The sequence below is a fragment of the Syngnathoides biaculeatus genome, chromosome 5 (genome assembly GCF_019802595.1).
Source record: "Syngnathoides biaculeatus isolate LvHL_M chromosome 5, ASM1980259v1, whole genome shotgun sequence".
In the NCBI taxonomy this organism is placed as follows: Eukaryota; Metazoa; Chordata; class Actinopteri; order Syngnathiformes; family Syngnathidae; genus Syngnathoides; species Syngnathoides biaculeatus.
This window is the reverse complement of record NC_084644.1, coordinates 29,039,373-29,060,109: the sequence shown is the minus strand read 5'-3', so window position 1 is coordinate 29,060,109 and position 20,737 is coordinate 29,039,373. Positions and strand designations below refer to the sequence as shown.

At 42.2% G+C, this 20,737-nt stretch overlaps 1 protein-coding gene across 1 annotated transcript in view; it reads right to left on the bottom strand.

The window, feature by feature from the left end:
• The window catches only part of pklr (pyruvate kinase L/R), a 39,354-nt gene that overhangs the window by 11,911 nt on the left and 6,706 nt on the right, over positions 1-20,737 (bottom strand). The window contains exons 2-12 of the mRNA XM_061819652.1: positions 15,605-15,769; positions 15,052-15,143; positions 14,829-14,960; positions 12,580-12,766; positions 12,123-12,396; positions 10,860-11,010; positions 9,322-9,474; positions 9,064-9,230; positions 7,809-7,875; positions 4,667-4,781; positions 1,010-2,464 (exon numbers count right to left, since the gene is read on the bottom strand). Of these exons, the coding sequence (XP_061675636.1) occupies positions 2,358-2,464; positions 4,667-4,781; positions 7,809-7,875; positions 9,064-9,230; positions 9,322-9,474; positions 10,860-11,010; positions 12,123-12,396; positions 12,580-12,766; positions 14,829-14,960; positions 15,052-15,143; positions 15,605-15,769 (1,610 nt within the window). The 3' untranslated portion in view covers positions 1,010-2,357. The remainder of the gene's footprint in view (positions 1-1,009; positions 2,465-4,666; positions 4,782-7,808; positions 7,876-9,063; positions 9,231-9,321; positions 9,475-10,859; positions 11,011-12,122; positions 12,397-12,579; positions 12,767-14,828; positions 14,961-15,051; positions 15,144-15,604; positions 15,770-20,737) is intronic.

Here is a 20,737-nt window from a genome sequence, read left to right as displayed (position 1 = left end):
CCCAAAGCGCGTCCCACTCGCGAGGACCCTCCGTGACATGCGTCTATCAGATTGATGCGGATAATGACGGCGTCCTCCTCCCTCTTTTCGGCTTTCAGATCTCGGTCCAAACAAGAAAAATAAACAACTTGTTGAGCGGTCCAAGTGTCGGCTCTCCTTCCCGAAGACAGCCGACTGTGTGACGTCACGTGCGGATTTCACTTCTCCCCACGAGGTTGCAGCCAAAATTAAGTCTTGTACATTCGCCTATATGAACACATACTGGCGCCTTTTTATTTTATTATTTTCTTTTATGAAGGTGTGGATAAATTTGACTGGACCGTCGTCATGACGTCCACAAACCTCGCAGACATCATCCAGACTCACGCGCGCTCTCTCTAGCCGGTCGTGCGTCATCCCGCGCGTCTGTCCGAGCGGGCGAGTGACCCTGAGCCAGCACGGCCACGATAAACCCGCAAATTACTCAACTGGCGATGAGGGAGGTGGGCTGTTGGGGCACGCATAACATTGTGGACCGATCACGAGTCTCGTGGAAGCAAAGCAAAGGCATAGCAAATTTATTTATATAGCGCATTTCATACACAAAGTAACTCAATGTGCTTCACGTGATTAAATGAATAAAAACTAAGAAACATTTAAAAACATTATATATATTTATATATATATATATATATATACTTTAAAATAATGTCCTGTTTTTGAAAAAGAGGATGGAAATTATTTGGTGTAGTCAGGTTAATCTACGAAAAGAAAATCAAATTGTCTGATGAATCAATTATTAAAATGAGCATTAGTTGCATTCTTCTCCCATCATTTCATTCCGAGACTGTTTAAGTGAGCCAGTAGGTGCTGCTGTTTTGCTAAGCAACAGAGTTCAAAGGGGGTCATCTCAAGGTCACAGTTCAATGTCCATTTGTGAAGCACATCTATGAATCGCGGTGACTACATTAAGGGTTTTATTTTTCTCACATTAACAAAATGTATTCTTAAATTCTCAAAGGGAACATACCGTAATACGTAAAATTGACTTCTTAATTGGTCATGGTGGTATAGTGGTTTCTTTATTGGACTTTTTTACAGGTAGTGTGGGTTCAGTTCCAAATCATCTTCTCTTTTATCTTGTCTACAATGAGCTGGAAATAGTCTCTGCAGGGATGACCGTCAATCATTTTGAAGGTTAGAGAACAAGCTAAATACTGCTGAGAGCGTAACTTAGACTGCGATTTACCATATGCAGTTTGGACGTTGAAAAGTATGTCTCCACAAGTCTGCTAGAATGGCACAAAAAGTGGCAGGATTTCTCACTTTTCCTCCATCGCTTTGATTTGAACCACAGTGTGACATGTGAATATTAATACAGTATTTAGTAATTCTTTATCTTTGGTGAAATTTGAAAAATAAGCTTATTTACTGTGACGTATGGGAACACTATCTGCAAAAGAATTACAGAATACAGGAATGTCTCCTTAAACTGTGTGATGCACACAGTGAATAAGAAAAAAAACAATAAATGTGTAAATAAAAAAAAACAGCTATCAAAAGAAATCAAAAAACATCACAGCATATGTCAAATCAATTTTCAGCTGCTATGGAAATACACTATGAATAATACAGGGTGATGACATCGCAGCAATCTGATCAAGTGGCTTTTTTTAGTCTTCGTTCACAAGGCCCAATATTTTCTGATACTAATTACAATGTCAAATTAGGCCTTGTTACAACACGTACCGTTTTTTTTTTTTTTTTAATGGTCGACTACGTCACCGTTTTAGATGTCTTTGACAGATGTACAATCCATCCAAACGTCCCCGGACTCGCATATAAATGTCTGAGAAGCCAGTTGAGGGAGGAGTGAATGAAAGGACTGTGTAACGACTTTATTACGGAACATTGTGCAGTCGCGGGCATCTGGGTCATCTCAGTGGACAAAAGACCACAAGTCATCTCTCCTATCTGCACTCGTAAAAATGAAACAAAAGAACTGCTCCACCGGAGAGGAAGCCTATGTGACTGGAATAAAAAGGCCGAGTCCGTAAAGAGCATCGATAATGATATGCGGCGGCGGCGGCAACTGTCTTCATATTTATCATTCACACGTAACTGAAAATGTGAGCGTGGACTGCCAAAAGGGGAGAAGTTTCAATCCCATCAGCAACACAAGAGGAGAGAATACGTTATGACTGGGTCAAGTTTTAATTGTTTTAGTCATTGCCATTAAAAGAGATGTTACATAATGTATGTGTGAATGGAAATGTTAGCAACCTGTCACACTGTTGTGAAATGTTCAGAGAGTTCAAAGAGCGACGATAAACAGGTGCTCACTGAATGCAGCAAGTATTTCGTTGCGCTGTCGATGGTTATGTGACGTGGACGGCCCTCATGATGTTGGTGTGACCGGACCCCGGTATCCAGCCGGTCACCACTATTACCATGTCCCCCGCTTTGAAGAATCCTCTCGCCTTCCCTGGGGCACAGAATTAATATGCCGGTGTGAGCGCGTGACCAAAAGCAATTGCAGAGGGTCCCCGATTTACGATGCAGTTGTGTCTTCGCCACCCAGATTTGAATGCAAGTGGCAATGCTTGACGCGTAGTCTCTTAATGGGAAGACACTCCCCTCCCAGGCACACATATGACATTCAACATTGCAGTTAATGATTAATGTAGAATTTTACTCCGGTAGCTATCAGAACTCCTTTACCCATTCACCCATCCCATGACCTTTGGTCCTCCAACTCTGGTCTCTGTACTTGCCTGTGGACCTATGGGGCGAGCCTTCCATGTTGCAGCCCTCACCCTCAAGAACTCTGGTACACACCATCTCTGGACGCTTTCAATAAAAACCCTAAATGCACCTGTTCTCTCTTCTTGTATGCATATCCTGTGTAAAGCAGCCATGGGACCCGTCAAATCCGCTATATGAGTCGAAGCTGTGATTATTACACCAGTGACGAATGTTAAAATGTTACTTAAACTGTTTCTTGTACATCAAATAAAGTCTTTATGATGGAGACATATGACTGGAGCTCATTATTCTATAGCCATCATTTACCACAAGAAATGATTAATCCCACCTACACTATGGCAGTTGTAAAATCATATTTAAACTAAACATTTAGAAATTAAAACACCTCCAAGCCGTAAACACAATCACATGAAAAACTGTCTTTGGTCATTATTCAAAAACATCTACGGGGAACACTCCGAAACCAAGGACCCCTTGTCACGAATAATCGCTGTATGGCAATATTATGGTTATCGTCTAAAAAAAGTTGTGAAAATATTGTATTACAACTTACTCTCCAGGCAAGACAGATTACTCTACCAAATGTGACACCAGGAGTTCAGAACATTCAGCAAGCGATTCCATACAAAAGAACTTTCACCGCTGGGCCAATTATACATGACTCGTGCACTCAGTACAGAAATCTCACTAGGCTGCAGTACTTGCCTATCTGACCAATATATCCATCCATCCATTTTCTTCACCGCTTATCCTCACGAGGGTCGTGGCGAGTGCTGGAGCCTATCCCAGCTCTCAACGGGCAGGAGGCGGGGTACACCCTGAACTGGTTGCTAGCCAATCGCAGGGCACATTGAGACAAACAGCTGCACTCACAATCACACCTAGGGATAATTTAGAGTGCCCAATTAATGTTGCATGTTTTTGGAATGTGGGAGGAAACCGGAGTGTCCGGAGGAAACCCACGCAGGCACGGGGAGAACAAGCAAACTGCACACAGGCGGGTCCAGGATTGAACCCGGGACCTCAGAACTGTGAGCCTTACGCTTTACCAGATGAGCCACCATCTGCCGCCCTGACCAATATAATATTTGACCAATACTGGCCACTCCTGTGCTTGAGAACTCTCTGCACCATTTGCACAATGCTCTCTGCACCAGACTATGGTTCTATTAATCATTTCAAACTACTAAAAAAATTGTTCAGACTCTGCATCATATACACAATTACACTAGCTGAGACGCTTATCCTCACAAGGGTCACGGGATTGCTGGGGCCTATCCCAGCTAACCTCGGGCAGGAGGCGGGGTTCACCTTGAACTGGTTGCCAGCCAATAGCCAGGCACAGAAACAACCATTTGCACTCACAATCACACCGAAGGGCAATGTAGAGTTTCCAATTAATGTAGCACAATCGTATTTAAGAAAAAAAAGTGTATCAACATTATCACATTAGTGACTGTTTACATGTTTTTATCCCACAAATGTATTCAGTCAATTGATTCTGTTGTCATACTAGAACGACTTCAACTACTGCAGACAAATTTCTCATGTGTTTTTGACATACAGTAAGATGATTCTGATTATTTTTATCATCATTAAAATCTTGCTACACAAAGACTAAAATGAATGTGCTGAATGCAAATTCAAATATAACAGATGCGTTATAAATAACTTGTACTTAACGTCAGAACAAATCATAGCCCATCATTAATTTACCTTAACGTGGTACAAAAGTCATCATATCAGTAAATGTTTGTAGGAAATAAATGCAAAAATAGCTAATGAAGAGCCATAACTATGACAACAGCACAGCATTCATGAACTCCAAAATCTGGATGTCGTCAACTGCGTAAAGAGAAGGACCCCCAGAAGTATTCTTGACACTGCCCCCAAAAAAAAAAACAAAAGTCAAAAACCTCACCTATATCCATGCCAAAGTTGACCCGGTTGTCGACATCGTCGGCCCAGACGGGCGCAGGCAGAGGGTGGAAGATGACGGGAAAGACTCCTCGGAGCAGCTGTGACTGACGAGCCACCTGCACAACAACAGACCTTCACTGATTGGCCACAAAGCTGAAACAATCATTTCGAGAGTTGCCATGTTTTTGCCTCATGAAGGAATAGAAAACGTGGTGAAAACATCCCCGTTTCCACCAAACTAGTTATTTCCAACTTTTAGGGAGACGTGGCGCGAGCAGCTCAGTGGTTAGAGCACTGGTTTGATAAACCAGGGGTTGTGGGTTCGTATCCCACTGGGGCCTCCACTCCCTGAGAAGGGTTGCGTCAGGAAGGGCATCCGGCGTAAAAATTGTGCCAAACATATGTGCGTTCATCTGAGATGACACGCTGTGGCGACCCCGAAAGGGACAAGCCGAAAGAAAGAAACTTTAGGGAGACGTGGCGCATATTTTACAATTGAATAATTCTTACGGCACACCAACAAACAAAAATGTCTCTACTTCCTGCATCTAATAGAAGAACATTTATTTGTTTTGCCTGTCACGATGCCTGTCTTAAATTGAAGGACATAGAAACATCATTTCACGTAAATTAATATTTTTGGTTTAAATTCAGTCGATTTTGACAATTTCCCACAGCACACCTGAAAGGCGCTCACAGCACACTTGTTGGGAATCACTGCAATAAACAGTAGATTTTACTGTTTATATGCATATTGGAGTCAACCCAGCGGAAAAAGTTGCAAAAAATCATTTCACTGAAGTGCCAATTCAAATTGGTATGCTTGACACACATGGTGGACATGATACAATGGAATTTCCGGAAAAGGAAGAAACCAAAGAGCACCATTTTGGATGGATGGAGGGAGAATACACAAAGCGAATGAGTGGCTGGCTGGATGTACAGTCACAGAGCGCATCTCTTCTCTGAATCATTTTTGTACATTCCAATCTCTATACCACCATGGGCATGACTAAAGAGCTGTCAAAAGATGTTAGGGACAAGACTGAAAAGCTGTGCAAGGCTGAAATGGACTGTAATCATGAACCTCTTCGAGAATGCACATGTGCAGACCACCTTAAGTTTGCCAGTGCACATCCAAATAGGTCAGAGGAGACTTGGGAATATATTGTGGCCAGCGGAAAACAAAAATTGAGCTAGTTCTCAACTCAACCCTTTCATAATACAAATGTAATATGATTTGTACCCAAAACAGTATAGATGAACAAATATTTTCATTTAGGGAAATGATCATAAATCTTAGTATACGGTCTATGAAGGCCCCATAGCATTGGTTTGGTAAACCAGGGGTCAAGAGTTTATATCTCACTGGGGTCTCTACTCCCACTGAGGGGTTGCGTCTGGAACGGGATCCAGCGTAAAAACCGTGCCAAACCAATATGAGTGTTTCATCTGAGATGACATGCTGTTGCGACCCCTAACGGGACAACCCGAAAGAAACTTACTTTATAGTATACGGTCTACGATTAGATTATACAGTAATCTCTCATGTATAAAGGCCGTTACATTCCAGACCATCACCACAATAAGCAAAATATGTGAAGTAGTGACCAAGTGTTTATGATAGAAATCATATATATTTAAGTTTCACGCATACTCTTCACCACCAACAAACTACACTATATGCATGTGAGGTGCAGATATTAATTTTGTCCTCTTGGGGTCACAAACTACACATGCTTCTCCATAAGCACGATGACCATGAATGAATGCATGCCCTTTGAAGGTGGGTAGGCTCAGTTGAATGACGTAGAAGAGAACATATAAGAACGCAATGTTGGCTGGCTATTTCATGATGGTATTAGCCACTGTGGTGTACAGGCTACTGGCAGGGATGCTACCTGTTGTGTATTACTATTCAGGCTACATTCAAGGAGCTAGTAAATGTTTACTTGACCTGAAATGTGTACCTAAGTACAATTAGTAACTGTACTTAACTGTACTGTGTAAAATGAAAAAAAAAAAAAAAACTGCAATGCACTGAGGACACAATAAGTGAAGCGTAATATTGTGAAGCTTCTGGAGTGCCGTTTTAAAGATGTTTAAAAATATCTTTGAACGCACTTTGAACCTCCAGACTGGTTGAGACGGCCTGTTTGACCCCGTTAGTGCCTTCAGAGGCAGCTTCGTGGGTTGAAGGAGTCCCGCCAGCGGCCTTGAGTGCAGCCACACCAGGTCCAGATGTGACGCTCCAGATGACTCACCTGACCTCCGACCTTCAGGTGGCGGTGCCAAGCGAGCAAAGAAGGCGCCCGTGTGGATTTACGGAACATTACTCACGTTTATAATCCAGTCATGGCCAACATTTAAAGACTTTTTGACACCATTTAGTTCTCGCAAACATGAGCGTGATGTACTGTAAAATAAACGGGTGTTGATGAGATTTTATATGGTGAGCCCCCTTTACTATGTAGACCCTCACAAAAGACAACAAATAGCATTTTTATATTACCCTATTTATTGCATCCGATTCTGTGAATGACTCTTCTGGTGTGCATGTCTTGCCCACTCGCGGGCAGTATTGCATAATACAGGCATGTACGCAAACGAACAAGAAGAGAGCTCTACTACCACTCAGGTGGTGTAATACAACATGACTAATTTTTCATTGAGGACAAAGAATATGTGACCCTCCATCACGAAACCCGATCAAAAGTCGCAGTGCGGTGCAACTTCTGATCTGTGTCATATTGGAGGGTCACATATAAGCTGGTGAGTATTTTTAAATGATCTGTTTTCATGTGTTGATCCGCCATTTGTGTTCAAATAGCCCTTGCATTAAGTGTGCAATGCTAACCATTAACGTGTCAATTGCACTTCTCATTAAATGTTAGTATTAAGCTTGTTCTTGAGCCAATGTTTGGTTGTTTTAAATATCATGCAATTGTCTTTGGTTTATGTTGAGTTTGTTTAGTGCTGCCATGCAGGGCTCTTGTTTTAAATTCTACTTGCAAGTCAAAGCAAAACCTTTGCCCAATGACCCTCGTATCTTGAAAAACTCGGGTCCATCATGATGGCTACCAACTGACTGTTTATTGGAAGTGTTTTTTTTGTTTTTTGTGTGTGTGTGTGTGTGAGTGTACCTGTGGGCTCCTGGTGACTGCAATAATTGGACAGCGAGGCCGATACCTGGACAGGAGGTGTGCTGACCTATAAAGACACAAAAACAACACAACAAACACAAAACAACAGACACACACATACACACACATAATACACAAATGATTAATAATCATGACCCAAAGCTCATTCATGTCAAGTTTATTATACCTGCTAGGGGAGGTCATTGCAGTGAATCTGTTTGCATATGCAAAACATAAGTTCAAAACACAATAAACAAAAAAAAAAAAACCTGCACTTTCTCCATCTGTAGTTTTCCTTAGGGAGAAATGAATCACATTTGGTTGTTTTTTAAAACGGGTCCGGTATAAAAGGAGAGTTAAGTCAATTACTTTGATGGAAATATTCAACAGAATGGCTATGTAAGTTGTAATTATCATCAGCATGCAAATCGCGGGACCCTGTATCAATTAATATTATATTATTGACAGATTGATTGTTGTTCAGATGTTGAAGACCAAATATCATATAAGGTTGTTGATATTTTTATTTTAAGTCTGCAAAAACATGTAAAATTCTTCTTTAAAGTGTTCTGATGGGAATATAAATGCAGCAATCGTAATCTTTTAATGTAACTTCAATGGACTGCACTGACCTGACCGCAGTTTGAGCGCACGCCTGATGTTGCTCACAGTGGTCAAAGGGAGCCCTCAGGGGTTGAGTGTGTTTGCTCACACGCATAAAAAATTAGCGAGAACGTTGGCGCAAAGTAACCTCAGTACCAACGAACCCCATGCAGCTTCACTATTGCAATTATTTGCTCACATCTAGTGAGGATAAGCGGCTCAGAAAATAGATGGATGGATGTAGCTGGAGATGGGAATTGATAAATATTTTGCAATTGCCAATCCAATAGTGATTCGTTGTATATTTAATCAAGTTTTTTCATTTGTTTCTATGCCAATGAGTCAAAATATGTCTTCACGTGAAATCCGTCTGCTGGTCTTTATGGTTCTCTTGTGGTCGAAATTTGAATCCATCTTTAAAGGACACCTTTGGAAGTACCCATAATGACCCTAAAATGGTAGCTCTAAACAAAATTAGCTAACTTACATCATATATTTGGGGACGAGTTCTTTTTTGTAGACCAACCGATAATTTCATGTTGCTTTTTTCAAACTTGGCCGCCTCTGGAACTGAATTTTCTCTACAATTCAATCTACATGTGCAGGATTTACTTGACTTGATGGTTTGTACTGATAGGGTCGGAGTGCACACCTGCCACTAGTGGTGAGGACTATGATGGCGCCGGCGCAACACTTGAAGGACGACTCCACGGCTCCGATGGCCGTGACCTCCGTGGGGTCCGAGGAGAGAGGAGTCAGCCGGCGCAACTCCTCAAATAGCTGCTGGTGGAAAATGGCCGCCTCTGCCTCTCTGCAGATCTGACAGCACGGGACAGAGTGGGGGAGCAAATGAGTCAGCGGTGGGCTTGAAGTGTAACACAAACAAACACGCATACACGCAAACACACACCGAGTGCATCATGGCCACTGCCTTCACAGGAAACAGCCCCTTAGCGGTCTCGCCAGATAACATAACGCAGTCCGCTCCGTCCAGCACGGCGTTGGCAACGTCGCTGCTCTCTGCTCGGGTGGGCCGCGGGTGGGCCATCATGCTCTCCAGCATCTGGATGTGCACACACACACATACAATACATTAGCTTGGATTAAAAAAAAAAGGTTCCTGAAACTGGTGTCAAACATGTTTGCATCAGGGTAACAACTTAGCCATAGATGGGGCCCTTTATATAATGGCCAGACCACATAAATCACTAGAATGCGTAACAGTACTCCATTAATTGCTCTTTTGTACCCACCTTGAGTTGAGGGTGAGATTCACATTTGGTACAGTAACGGACCACAAAAAGTGCTTATTCTTTTCCTTATTTGAGAGTTCACGTGATGCGTGGCAAAGATGCTCCGTAACGCTGTCGCCAAGAGTCAGCAAATACATAAACATGACTCAAGATGGCTGCAGGGGAGAGGACGTGTGCACATGCGTGTGTAGTAGAGGATGTGCGGATGAGTTCACAGGGAAGCAGCGCATCCCCGAGATGAGACCGCCATGATTTTGATTGGTTTTGCCAGGATTATCTGACATTTTCTTGGAAACTGTAATACACAATACGTATGTCTATTATTTTTTTCAACGTTTAACTGGCCAAAATGCTCAATTGTATGTGTGTGTGTGGGTGGGTTGGTGAGTGTTTTAAACCTTGATGCAGCGTGGTAAAGTTTGGTTCAACCCCCATGTTCTATTTCTTTCACATTCAAATATTTTAAATGTTATATTATTAGACATTCAATTAGTCAAACTCTACTATAACTACAATGAGTATTTAATATATATTTTTTAAAATAAATTTTTATTTTGATTCATGTGAATTATTTATTTTTTTATTTTAGATTAAGAATATCTATTTTTTATTGTAAAAAAATAATCACATCATCAGCAAAGGTTAATTGGCCTGAAATCACTGATTGTGAATGACGTACAATGTGCGTACTACTTTGATACAATATTATTATTATTATTATTATTATTATTTTAGGCTTAGCCAACATTTAATTGGTGCAAAATGTTATTCAGTAATATGAGAGCGGAAATACAAATGAATCAACGGAAAGTTGATTTTATCTTTTATTGGACATGAATTTATCCAAATCGTAATTCCGCAATTGTGTGTCACGGCAATTATGATAACCTCACAGAATCACTGTGTGTTTTATCCATCCATTTTCTTTTGCCACTTATCCTCACGAGGGTCGCGGGGAGTGCTGGAGCCTATCCCAGCTGTCAACGGGCAGGAAGCGGGGTAGACCCTGAACTGGTTGTCAGCCAATCGCAGGGCACATCGAGACAAACAGCCGCACTCACAATCACACCTAGGGACAATTGAGAGTATCCAATTAATGTTGCATGTTTTTTACCATCTGAGCCACTGTACCGCCCCGTGTGTGTTCGTCATATGTAAATACAATCCAGAACTTGTACAGTCGTCCCACTCTGACCTGCGTGGCACAGATGACAGGCTTTCCAGCCGAGTTGCAGCGACCAATCATCATCTTCTGGGCGATGAAGACTTTTTCTGCGGGGATCTCGATGCCCAGGTCACCCCTGGCAACCATCACGCCGTCACTTTCCACCAAGATCTCCTCAATGCTGACACAGACGTGAGTAAAGAGCGGGAGAAAGGGCTTAACGTTTGAGATCCTACCAAAAATAGAATCTTTGGAAATAATGTCCTCTCTGACTCAGACGGGCCGTCATCCAAAATGAGCTTGCCGCAGATTGGATAGTTAAGTGAAATATACCAACATAATTGCTTAGAGTCAAATATTCATGAGGCCTCCAGGCGTGATCGATTATCCCAAACGGCTGCCAGCGAGGTGAAGTCAGCGGCTAAGTAATGGCGGACGTCAGCGCTTTATCGTAAATTGTGCCAAGAAACACTAAGTGGTCGCCATACGTCACGCGAAGTTAGAGAAAGCGTGAGCTGACAGATGCCGTCACCTCCATGGCAGCTGGCAGGTGGCCATCAACGCTGCTGTCATGAACGCTCACGCCCTCGGCTGCTGGCATACGCGACAGTAAAGGGCCCATTTCCCCAAATGCTGCTCATCGTTTACTCAACGGCAGGTTGTTTTTTTTTTGTGGACTTTTATAACAGCCTAACATTAATTGTTTCTCCGACTTTGTCACAAAAAAAATTTAGTTTAACAGAATAGTTGAACTTTAGTTGCTGTTAAAATTTTAAAATAGTCCGTACACTTGTGAAACCACTATCTCAAGTGTTAATTTTTACTATTATGCTCTGAAATATATATATTTATATAAGTATATATATATATTTTTTTTAAATATATATTTTTTTATCTTGGTCCATATCATAAAAATCTTGCACTTGAACAGGGGTGTGTGGAAATTTTATAGCCACTGTACCTAATGGCACCGACAAGTGTTAATTTTTTAGGCATTTTATTTATTCACTTATTCAGTGATTAATTGACATGAGGATATCTTAGAGCAACGAATTGTGTGTGTTTCTTTTGGCTTGTACCTTTCGGGGTCGCCACAGCGTATCATCTCAGATGAACGCATATATATATATGTTTGGCACAATTTTTCCGCCGGATGCCCTTCCTGACGCAACCCTTCTCAGGGAGTGGAGGCCCCAGTGGGATACGAACCCACAACCCCTGGTTTACCAAACAAGTGCTCTAACCACTGAGCTACGGGGCCTCCTTAGTATTTTGTGGTTTATGTCGACTCACTTCTGGACTCCTTGGCGACTCTCCACCTTGCTGATCACCTTGATGTGTCTCCCTTGCGGCCCCAAGGCTCGCCTCACGTCCCGAACGTCCTGCGCCGAACGGATGAAGCTGGCGAACACTATATCCACGCCCTGCGCCACGCCGAACTTCAAGTCGGCTTCGTCCCGCTCGCTGACCGCCTGCATGCCGATCAGGTCGCAGTCGGGCAGGTTGACGCCTTTGCGGCTGCACAGCACGCCGTCGGCCTCCACCACCGTCTCTACCCAGTCAGGACCTGCACAAAACCCGGTACGCTATGTTGGAAATCAGCTTGATATCTAGCTAGCTGTCTGTCTGTCTATCTGGCTACCTATTAACAAAATATCTTGTGATGAGAAATGAGCTTTCAACATTTGTGTATTACATTATGTATTGTAATAAGCAATGCTTAAGATATATAGTACTGAAATTATATTACCCGTTTCCAGAACTTTCAGTCCAATGAGGCCGTCATCGATGTAGATTTTGCCGCCCTTCTTCAGGACCTGCGGTATGCTGGGGTAGTCCACCCAGATTGTCTTCCCATCTGTGGAGTCTTTGTCACTCTGTGCCGTCACCACGCGGACATGGCTGCCCTTTTCCAACCTCACCTCCTCCTCCACTTTCTTCACAAATCAACACACACATCACTTACAATACGTGTACTATACACAGTAATGGGCTGTAATAAATCTTTACAATGTGTGTGTGTGTGTGTGTGTGGGGGGGTGTTACCTAAATGACTAGTGGCGGTCGCTGAATGTAGTAATCCTCACTACAGTCTTTTCATACTTTACTTTTGATCATTAAAATTATTTATAAATCTTCCTGTTGGACACTTATAAAAATTATGTTCATTAAATAAATAAAATAAAAACAATTATAATAATTGAAAGGATATATGAAAAAACAAGTATATATATATATATATATATATATATATATATATATATATATATATATATATATTCATTCCTTCAATTACTTCTTTTATTTGTGGTTCAAATGATGTATCATGTTTCCGATAAGGTAGAAAACAAACTACGCTATTTGAAGTTGTAGACAGATGACAGGAAGTGTCATTCGTGGCCCAAATCCCATGTGCTCATATTTTTATTCTTTCTCCATGGCGATATAACTAAGATAGTAAAGAAGCCAAGTGCAGCGCGTGCGTCAAGATGGGCACCCACTAATCCAATCAAGACATGAAAAGCTTTCTAACAGCTTGCAGTAATTTACCAAACCAAGTAGGCGGCGTGCAATATGAACACAAAAGAACATAAGACCGCCCAAAATAGCCCAAACACCACCACCTGTTGCTGTTACCGGAAAGATGGCTTTCACAAATACATGCATGAAAGGGAACAATTACAGGGAAGTTGACTTTTTAAATTGCTTGTGTCTGTACTTCCACCTCTAGATTATGCATCTATGATATGACTAGTTAGGCTGGGTGAAGATCCAGAGCCACTTTCAAGTAATAGCTGGATTATACTGTCTGAAACACGTTCATGCACAAGCGCGACCACTCAGTAACACCCTGACCCTGAGGGGTGCGATACACATGCGATAATGGCAAACCTAAAAGGTAAGAAGAGATGTATGGAATTTTGTTAACCCACAGATTACCAGTGCTACCTACGCAGTGTATTTCATCACCTTTTGTTGTTTGTCTTTTGGAGTTAGTGGAGCCCCTGCGCCACCTTTACCCCGAGTTGTCACGGTAATGAAGTCAGTACTCACTAGTCGAGAAGAATAGGATGTGTTCAGTGATGCTTCCATCAACCACATACACACAGCGTAGTCTATTAAGAGCTGCCTGAGCATGCTATTCTTTATACACTGCCTGTTCTTGTCCTTGCCTTGACTTTGCTCCGCCCCGTTGTATCGGTAACGAAATTTGCATTTGCAATTGGCCAAGCATCTAAAAATACGCTATGCTGTGGACCCCTCGTGGATTTATTAATTCGCAGATCGTTTTGCTGTTTTCAGGTCAATTATAATGGCCATCAGTTATCTGCAAATTTTCATGATTCCGGTCTGGCCTGGTCTGTCACCCCCATAAATAGCAGCGATCCACTGTAATTGTCATGATTCTGCCGCTCCAGCCTGGGCTGTGCGGGTGCCCGCGCGGTTGCGCTGATTGGGAGGCGCACACCTGCGGCTCATGCAGCCTAATTATGCTGTGTATTTATATGACCCCGCTGACGACTGGTCCGGGCCAGTTCGTTGAGCTTCATGTCCCGTTCGAGTACTCCCGTATCCCTGATCGACAACCCGGGTGTAGCGACCTTCGCCTGTTCTCCGAGCAACCCCGTAAGCCCGACTCCTTTGATACTTCTGCCTGCTTTGATCGTTCTCCTGTGTACCGACTCCTGCCTGCCCGCTCACCTGCTCTCTTCGCCCGATGTCCCAACTACCGTTGCTGCACCTGACTGCCTGCCCGATCCCCGACCACGAAATAATAAACGTTTCTCCCCGAACTACCTTGCATCGTCCGAGTCCTGCATTTGGGTTCTACTTCCGTTCCGATGGGACGTGACAGTAATTTCAACAAGAACTGTAGAAAAGTGTTCTATATTCCTTGATCTTTGTGGTATTTTGACAAAAGCAAGTCACAGACATGTTCCGAAGACATTTTGAAATTGTGTCAAAATGCATACTACATCGACTCTGTTGTGTGTTTACCCCGTTCACTAATCCAGTCCGGATCTCTGGTCCTTTGGTATCCAGAGCGATGGCCACGGGACGATAGTACAACGGGTCGGACGTGATCGTCTCCACGGCCTCGCGGATGTTCTTGATGGTTTCGCCGTGGTACTAACAGACAATCGATGTACGTTGAGAGCATTATAAGAGTACACAAGTACATTGTGACGAACATTGCATGGACGGAAACAGACACACACACCTCGTGGGAACCATGAGAGAAATTTAACCGTGCGATGTTCATCCCAGCTTTCACCATCTCCTGAAGTTTGGGAACGGATCGGGAAGCAGGACCTTCATAAGTCAGGAAGTACATCTTATTTATGCAGCAATTTCCAAAAACACAACTCAAAAAGTCCGTCACATAAGATACATACAAGATATTGAATACATTACCCAGACTAGTTCGATTTTATTAATAAAAAAAAAAACAATAAATTAAATGATAGATTTGCGCCTTGGCGGAAATGTGGGTGACTGGTTAGAGCATCTGCCTCACAGTTCTGAGGATCAGAGTTTAAAATCCGGCCCCACCTGTGTGGAGTTTGCACGTTCTTCCTGTGCCTGGGAGGGTTTTCTCCGGGCCCTCTGGTTTCCTCCCACACCCCAAAAACATGCATGCTAGGTTTACTGGCGACCCGAAATTTCAGATGGGCATTAACGTCTGTTTGTCTCTATGTGCCCTGCGATTGGCTGCCAACCAGTTCAGGGTGTACCCTGTAGTTTGGAAAGGCTCCAGCTGCGGCGTAACTGACCGATGGTGCACACGATGTTGGTGTTGCGCGCCGTGATGGGCTCCTGGTCGATGTCCAGAAGACACAGGTGCTCCAGGAAGGTGTCGGCCATGCTGGCGTCAAGCTGCTGGTGCTGGATGAAAGAGTCGGGCAGCGTCATGGCCTCGGAGTAGCGTCTGATGCGAGCTGGAGATGGAGAGAACAGGGAAATAGAGTCAGTGACGGGCTGAGGTCAGAGATAAGAGCGCCGCCTGCAAATACAAATCAAATGGAAAGGGTTTCCTGACCTTTATCATTTGATCGATAACAGTAAAGACGCCTGTGTTTAAAAAAAATAAAATAAAATGAAATTTTTAAAAAATGTATACAGTGAAGAAAATAAGTATTTGAACGCCCTGCTACATTGCAAGTTCTCCCACTTGGAAATCATGGAGAGGTCTTAAATTTTCACCGTAGATGCATGTCCACTGTGAGAGAGAAAATCTCAAAAGAAAAATCCAGAAATCACAATGTATGATTTTTTTAACAATTTATTTGTGTGATACAGCTGCAAATAAGTATTTGAACACCTGTCTATCAGATAGAATTCTGATCCTCAAAGACGTGTTAGTCTGCCTTTAAAAGTCCACCTCCACTCCATGTATTATCCTGAATAAGATGCGCCTGCATGAGGTCATTAGCTGCATAAAGACACCTGTCCACCCCATACAATCAGCAAGACCTGTCCAAAGACATCAGAGACAAAATTGTACAACTCCACTCGGCTGGAAAGGATTACGGAGAAATTGCCAAGCAGCTTGGTGAAAAAAGGTCCACTGTTGTTGTAGAAAATGGAAGAAGCTCAACATGACAGTCAGTCTCAATCGGAGTGGAGCCCCATGCAAGATATCACCTCGTGTGGTCTCAATGATCCTTAGAAAGGTGACGAATCAGCCCAGAAGTTAAACCAGCACATGTCAAGGACTGTCTTATGTTTGCCAATGACCATTTGGATGATACAGAGGAGTCATGGGAGAAAGTTTTGTGGTCACATGAAACCAAAATTGAACTTTTTGGTAATAATTCCAATAACCATGTTTGGAGGAGGACGAATGATGAGTTCCATCCAAATTAACATCATCCCTTCTGGGAAGTATGGGGAAGGTAGCTTGATGCTTTGGGGTTGTTTTTCTGCATATGGGACAGGACAACTGCACTGTCTGCGGCCATGTATTGTGAGATTTTGGGGAACAACCCCTTTCCCTCAGTCAGAGCACTGAAGATGGGCCATGGCTGGGTCTTTCAACATGACAATGACCCGAAGCACACAGCCAGGAAAACCAAGGAGTGGCTCCGTAAGAAGAATATCAAGGTTCTGGCGTTGCCTACCCAGTCTCCAGACCTAAACCCAATAGAAAATCGTTGGAAGGAGTTGAAACTCTGTGTTTCCCAGCGACAGCCCAGAAACCTGTCTGATGTAGAGAAGATCTGTGTGGAGGAGTGGGCCAAAATCCCTCCTGCAGTGTGTGCAAACCTGGTGAACAGCTACAGGAAACATTTGAGCTCTGTTATTGGAAACAAAGGCTACTGTACCAAATATTAACATTGTTTTTCTCAGGTGTTCAAATACTTATTTACAGCTGTATTAAACAAAGAAATCGTTAAAAAAATTTGTACATTGTGATTTCTGTATTTTTCTTTTTTAGATTATCTCTCTCACAGTGGACATGCACCTACGATGCAAATTTCAGACCCCTCGATGATTTCTCAGTGGGAGAACTTGCAATATAGCAGGGTGTTCAAATACTTGTTTTCTTCACTGTGTAGGCAATTTATAGCCTCCAACCAACCTACTTATCCACACAAGGGAAGCACTGAAGCCTACCAAAACTATCTTCAGCAGGAGGCAGGTACACTGAACTGGTTGCCAGCCAATCGCAGGGCTCAATGGAAAGAAACAACCATTCACACCTATGGGCAATTTAGGCTCTTTGATTAACATACCCTGCATGTTTTTGGGATGTGGAAGGAGAGTTCTGGGAAATTCAAATTCTAATATGAATGATTCAATTTCTGTTGTTGCTGAAACATATTCCAGCCCATAGCACATTTCAAGGTTGCTGATATCGGTCACGGATACCTGAGGCAAAAAAATCTGATATTGAGTAGGTCCACCGCGCCAGTAGTTGGCGCTACACTGCATCGGTTTGATGCTTCAGTGAACCATCGTGCATTGGAAAGAAAGAAAAGTCCATCCATCCATCCATCCATCCATCCATCCATCCATCCATCCATCCACTTTCTGAGCCACTTATCCTCGCAAGGGTCGCGGGAGTGCTGGAGCCTATCCCAGCTGTCAACAGGCAGGAGGCAGGGTAAACCCTGAACTGGTTGCCAGCCAATCGCGGGGCACATCGAGACAGAGAACAGTCACACTCACAATTAGACCTAGGGGCAATTTAGAGTGTCCAATTAATGCATGTTTTGGGAATGTGGGAGGAAACCAGAGTATCTGGAGAAAACCCACACAGGGACGTGGAGAACATGCAAACTCCACACAGGCGGGGCCAGGATTTGAACCCTGGTCCTCAAAACTGTGAAGCAAGCGATCTAACCAGATGTTCCGCTGTGCTGCTAGAAAGGAAGGTTTGTATTCACAATTGTCTCTGTATTAATTGAGATTTTCATCTCGCAAAAATACAATCATTCTTGGTATTGGTGCATACTCGAGTGAATACACATAATGGTCTCAAAAAAGTGGTAGTGAACATCCCTAAGTATTATGATTGTTTTTGTTGCTATGATTAGCATTATTACTATTTGTCCTATGTGTGTGTCCAACATATTGGCTGAAGCAATTCCATTTATGTATTTAGCTTGCATTTCATGGCTAGAAAGGACATGCCACATGTACATTTGTAAATGTCAAGTAAATGTGAAAATCATAATTAGCATTCATGAGCTTGTTAGCCAGGGAGCGAGCTTCAAATCCCGGCCCCGTCTGTGTGGAGTTTGTAAAATATGTTCTCCCCCTGCCTGGGCAAGTTTTCTCCAAGCACTGCAGTTTCCTCCCACACACCTAAAAACATGTGTTAATTGGATTGGCCCCAGCACTCCCATGACCCTTGTGAGGATAAGTGGTTCAGAAAATGGAAAGGAAAAAATTGAACTTGTCAAAATTTTAATACTGTATCATTTCTTTACTGGATTGTTAGCCAGTTGGGTGCAATAAAACAAGCTGGAGGCACTCTTGAAAACTTCTTTCCTGTCAGAGGCCATTTCGAATTCATCTTAGGGTCATACTCGATTTATTTATTTCATATTCATATAATTTGATCAAAGGTGGCATGTCAGACATGTAAAAAATCCAATGTAGCAGTTGTGGGTTATATTTTGTGGGTTAAATGTTATTGGGATTTTTTTTTTTTTTGGTAACATCGTATTTGATACCGGGACCCAATCAAATGGTGCCAGGGGCTACATTTAGTCCACAAACCACAGGTTGTCTCCAACTGCTGTATCCTATAAATAGAACAAACCCCCCAGGTGGTTACAAATGTAAGATGTTCTAAATCAATATCCTGTTCCGAACGCAACAGGATGGTTATGCACATGAATCGAAGCACCCTGAGGGGCATTGACATTAAAACTGTAAAGAAATTTACATAATGTTTATGCTCAAAGGAACGGAGACGAATCACCGCTGATACTTGCCACTCAAGTGCGAAAGTTTACATCTCTGGGGATGACATAACACAAAGATGACAAAATACAAAGACAATTTTATGGGAAGAAAATTTTGTAGGACAGGGGCAGACTATTATATTCATATATTGGCAGGAAAAACGTCATTTGTATGAGGATAAATTTCTACAAGGATAAAAGAAAATTGACCATCTCATGAAAAAAAAAGTTGTACTTTGACAAGAATTGAGTTGTAGTTTTACCACGATAAGAAATCAAGCCTAGAAGAAGTCGTAATGACAAGAAAGAACGACATGAAAATAAAGTCGTATTATTATTACAAAATACATTCTTTATGCCAATAAAGTTTGAATTTTCAAAATAATAGATTCACATTTTATAAGAATAAAATGACATTAAAATTACAACGAAGTCACTTAGCACTTTTAAAAACAACAAAATTGCCACTTCTCCAGGCTAAAGAGGTCGCTTGCATCATGAAGATAAGAACCAGCTGACTAGAGAAATTAACATTGCAAAGAGGAACTACAGTGCTAAATTGGAAAGACGGTTTCGTGCTAACGACTCCAAATCAGTCTGGCATGCGTAGCAATCACTAATAGATTACAAGTGAGGTTGAGAACAATAGAAGACGAGCCGACGATTTGAACAGCTTTTTGCTGCAGATTTTTAAAAAAGGACACTTTCACACTCAAGTCCCGCCAAGCCGCACCGGCGACCACCATCACAAATCTGACTTCTGCGTTGACCGCCCACGAACAGAATGTGAGACACATCTTCACACCACAAAAACATGAACAAAGAGGCGGACCCAGACCTTGTGTTGCCATCCCGCCTCAAAGTATGCGCGGACCATCTCGCTATCCAGTCTGGACTTTAACTCTATTAGGCATTCAAACTGATTGTGAGAGGACTTTTGCACAATTGTAAAATTAAATGAAATGAAATTAAAAAAAAGTGTACCATCATTAGTGGAAACGTAATTTTTATAAGAACTGATTGGTAACAATGCGAGGAAATAAATTGTCAGATGTCACTATTTTCCATGAGAAAAAAAAAGGGTTTTGAGAATCGAGTAGTAATCCAGCAAGATTAAAGTAGCTATTTTTTCAAGAATACGTTTGTATGATGAAAAAAATATGAGAATGAAGGTATAGTATTAGAAGAAAAAACATTTTAAATGAATAAAGTCTGATCTTTAGCAGAATACATTTGTGGTATAGAGCTCGTGCACCTACGTCACCGAAATCACATGACTGGCCATATTGCCTGTCAAACAAAGCATTGTTCAATGCTAAGTCTGTTGAGACAAAATGAAAATATGTCTTATGGCACGATGCCCAGAGTTTTGTCCGATACCAATAAACATTTAGAAGATGATAATAAACAGTAAAGGTATGTGGAAAAATGAGAGACACTTGGCATAAAGAACCCATATTTAATGCCAAAGTCAATGATTTCGCCGATAAG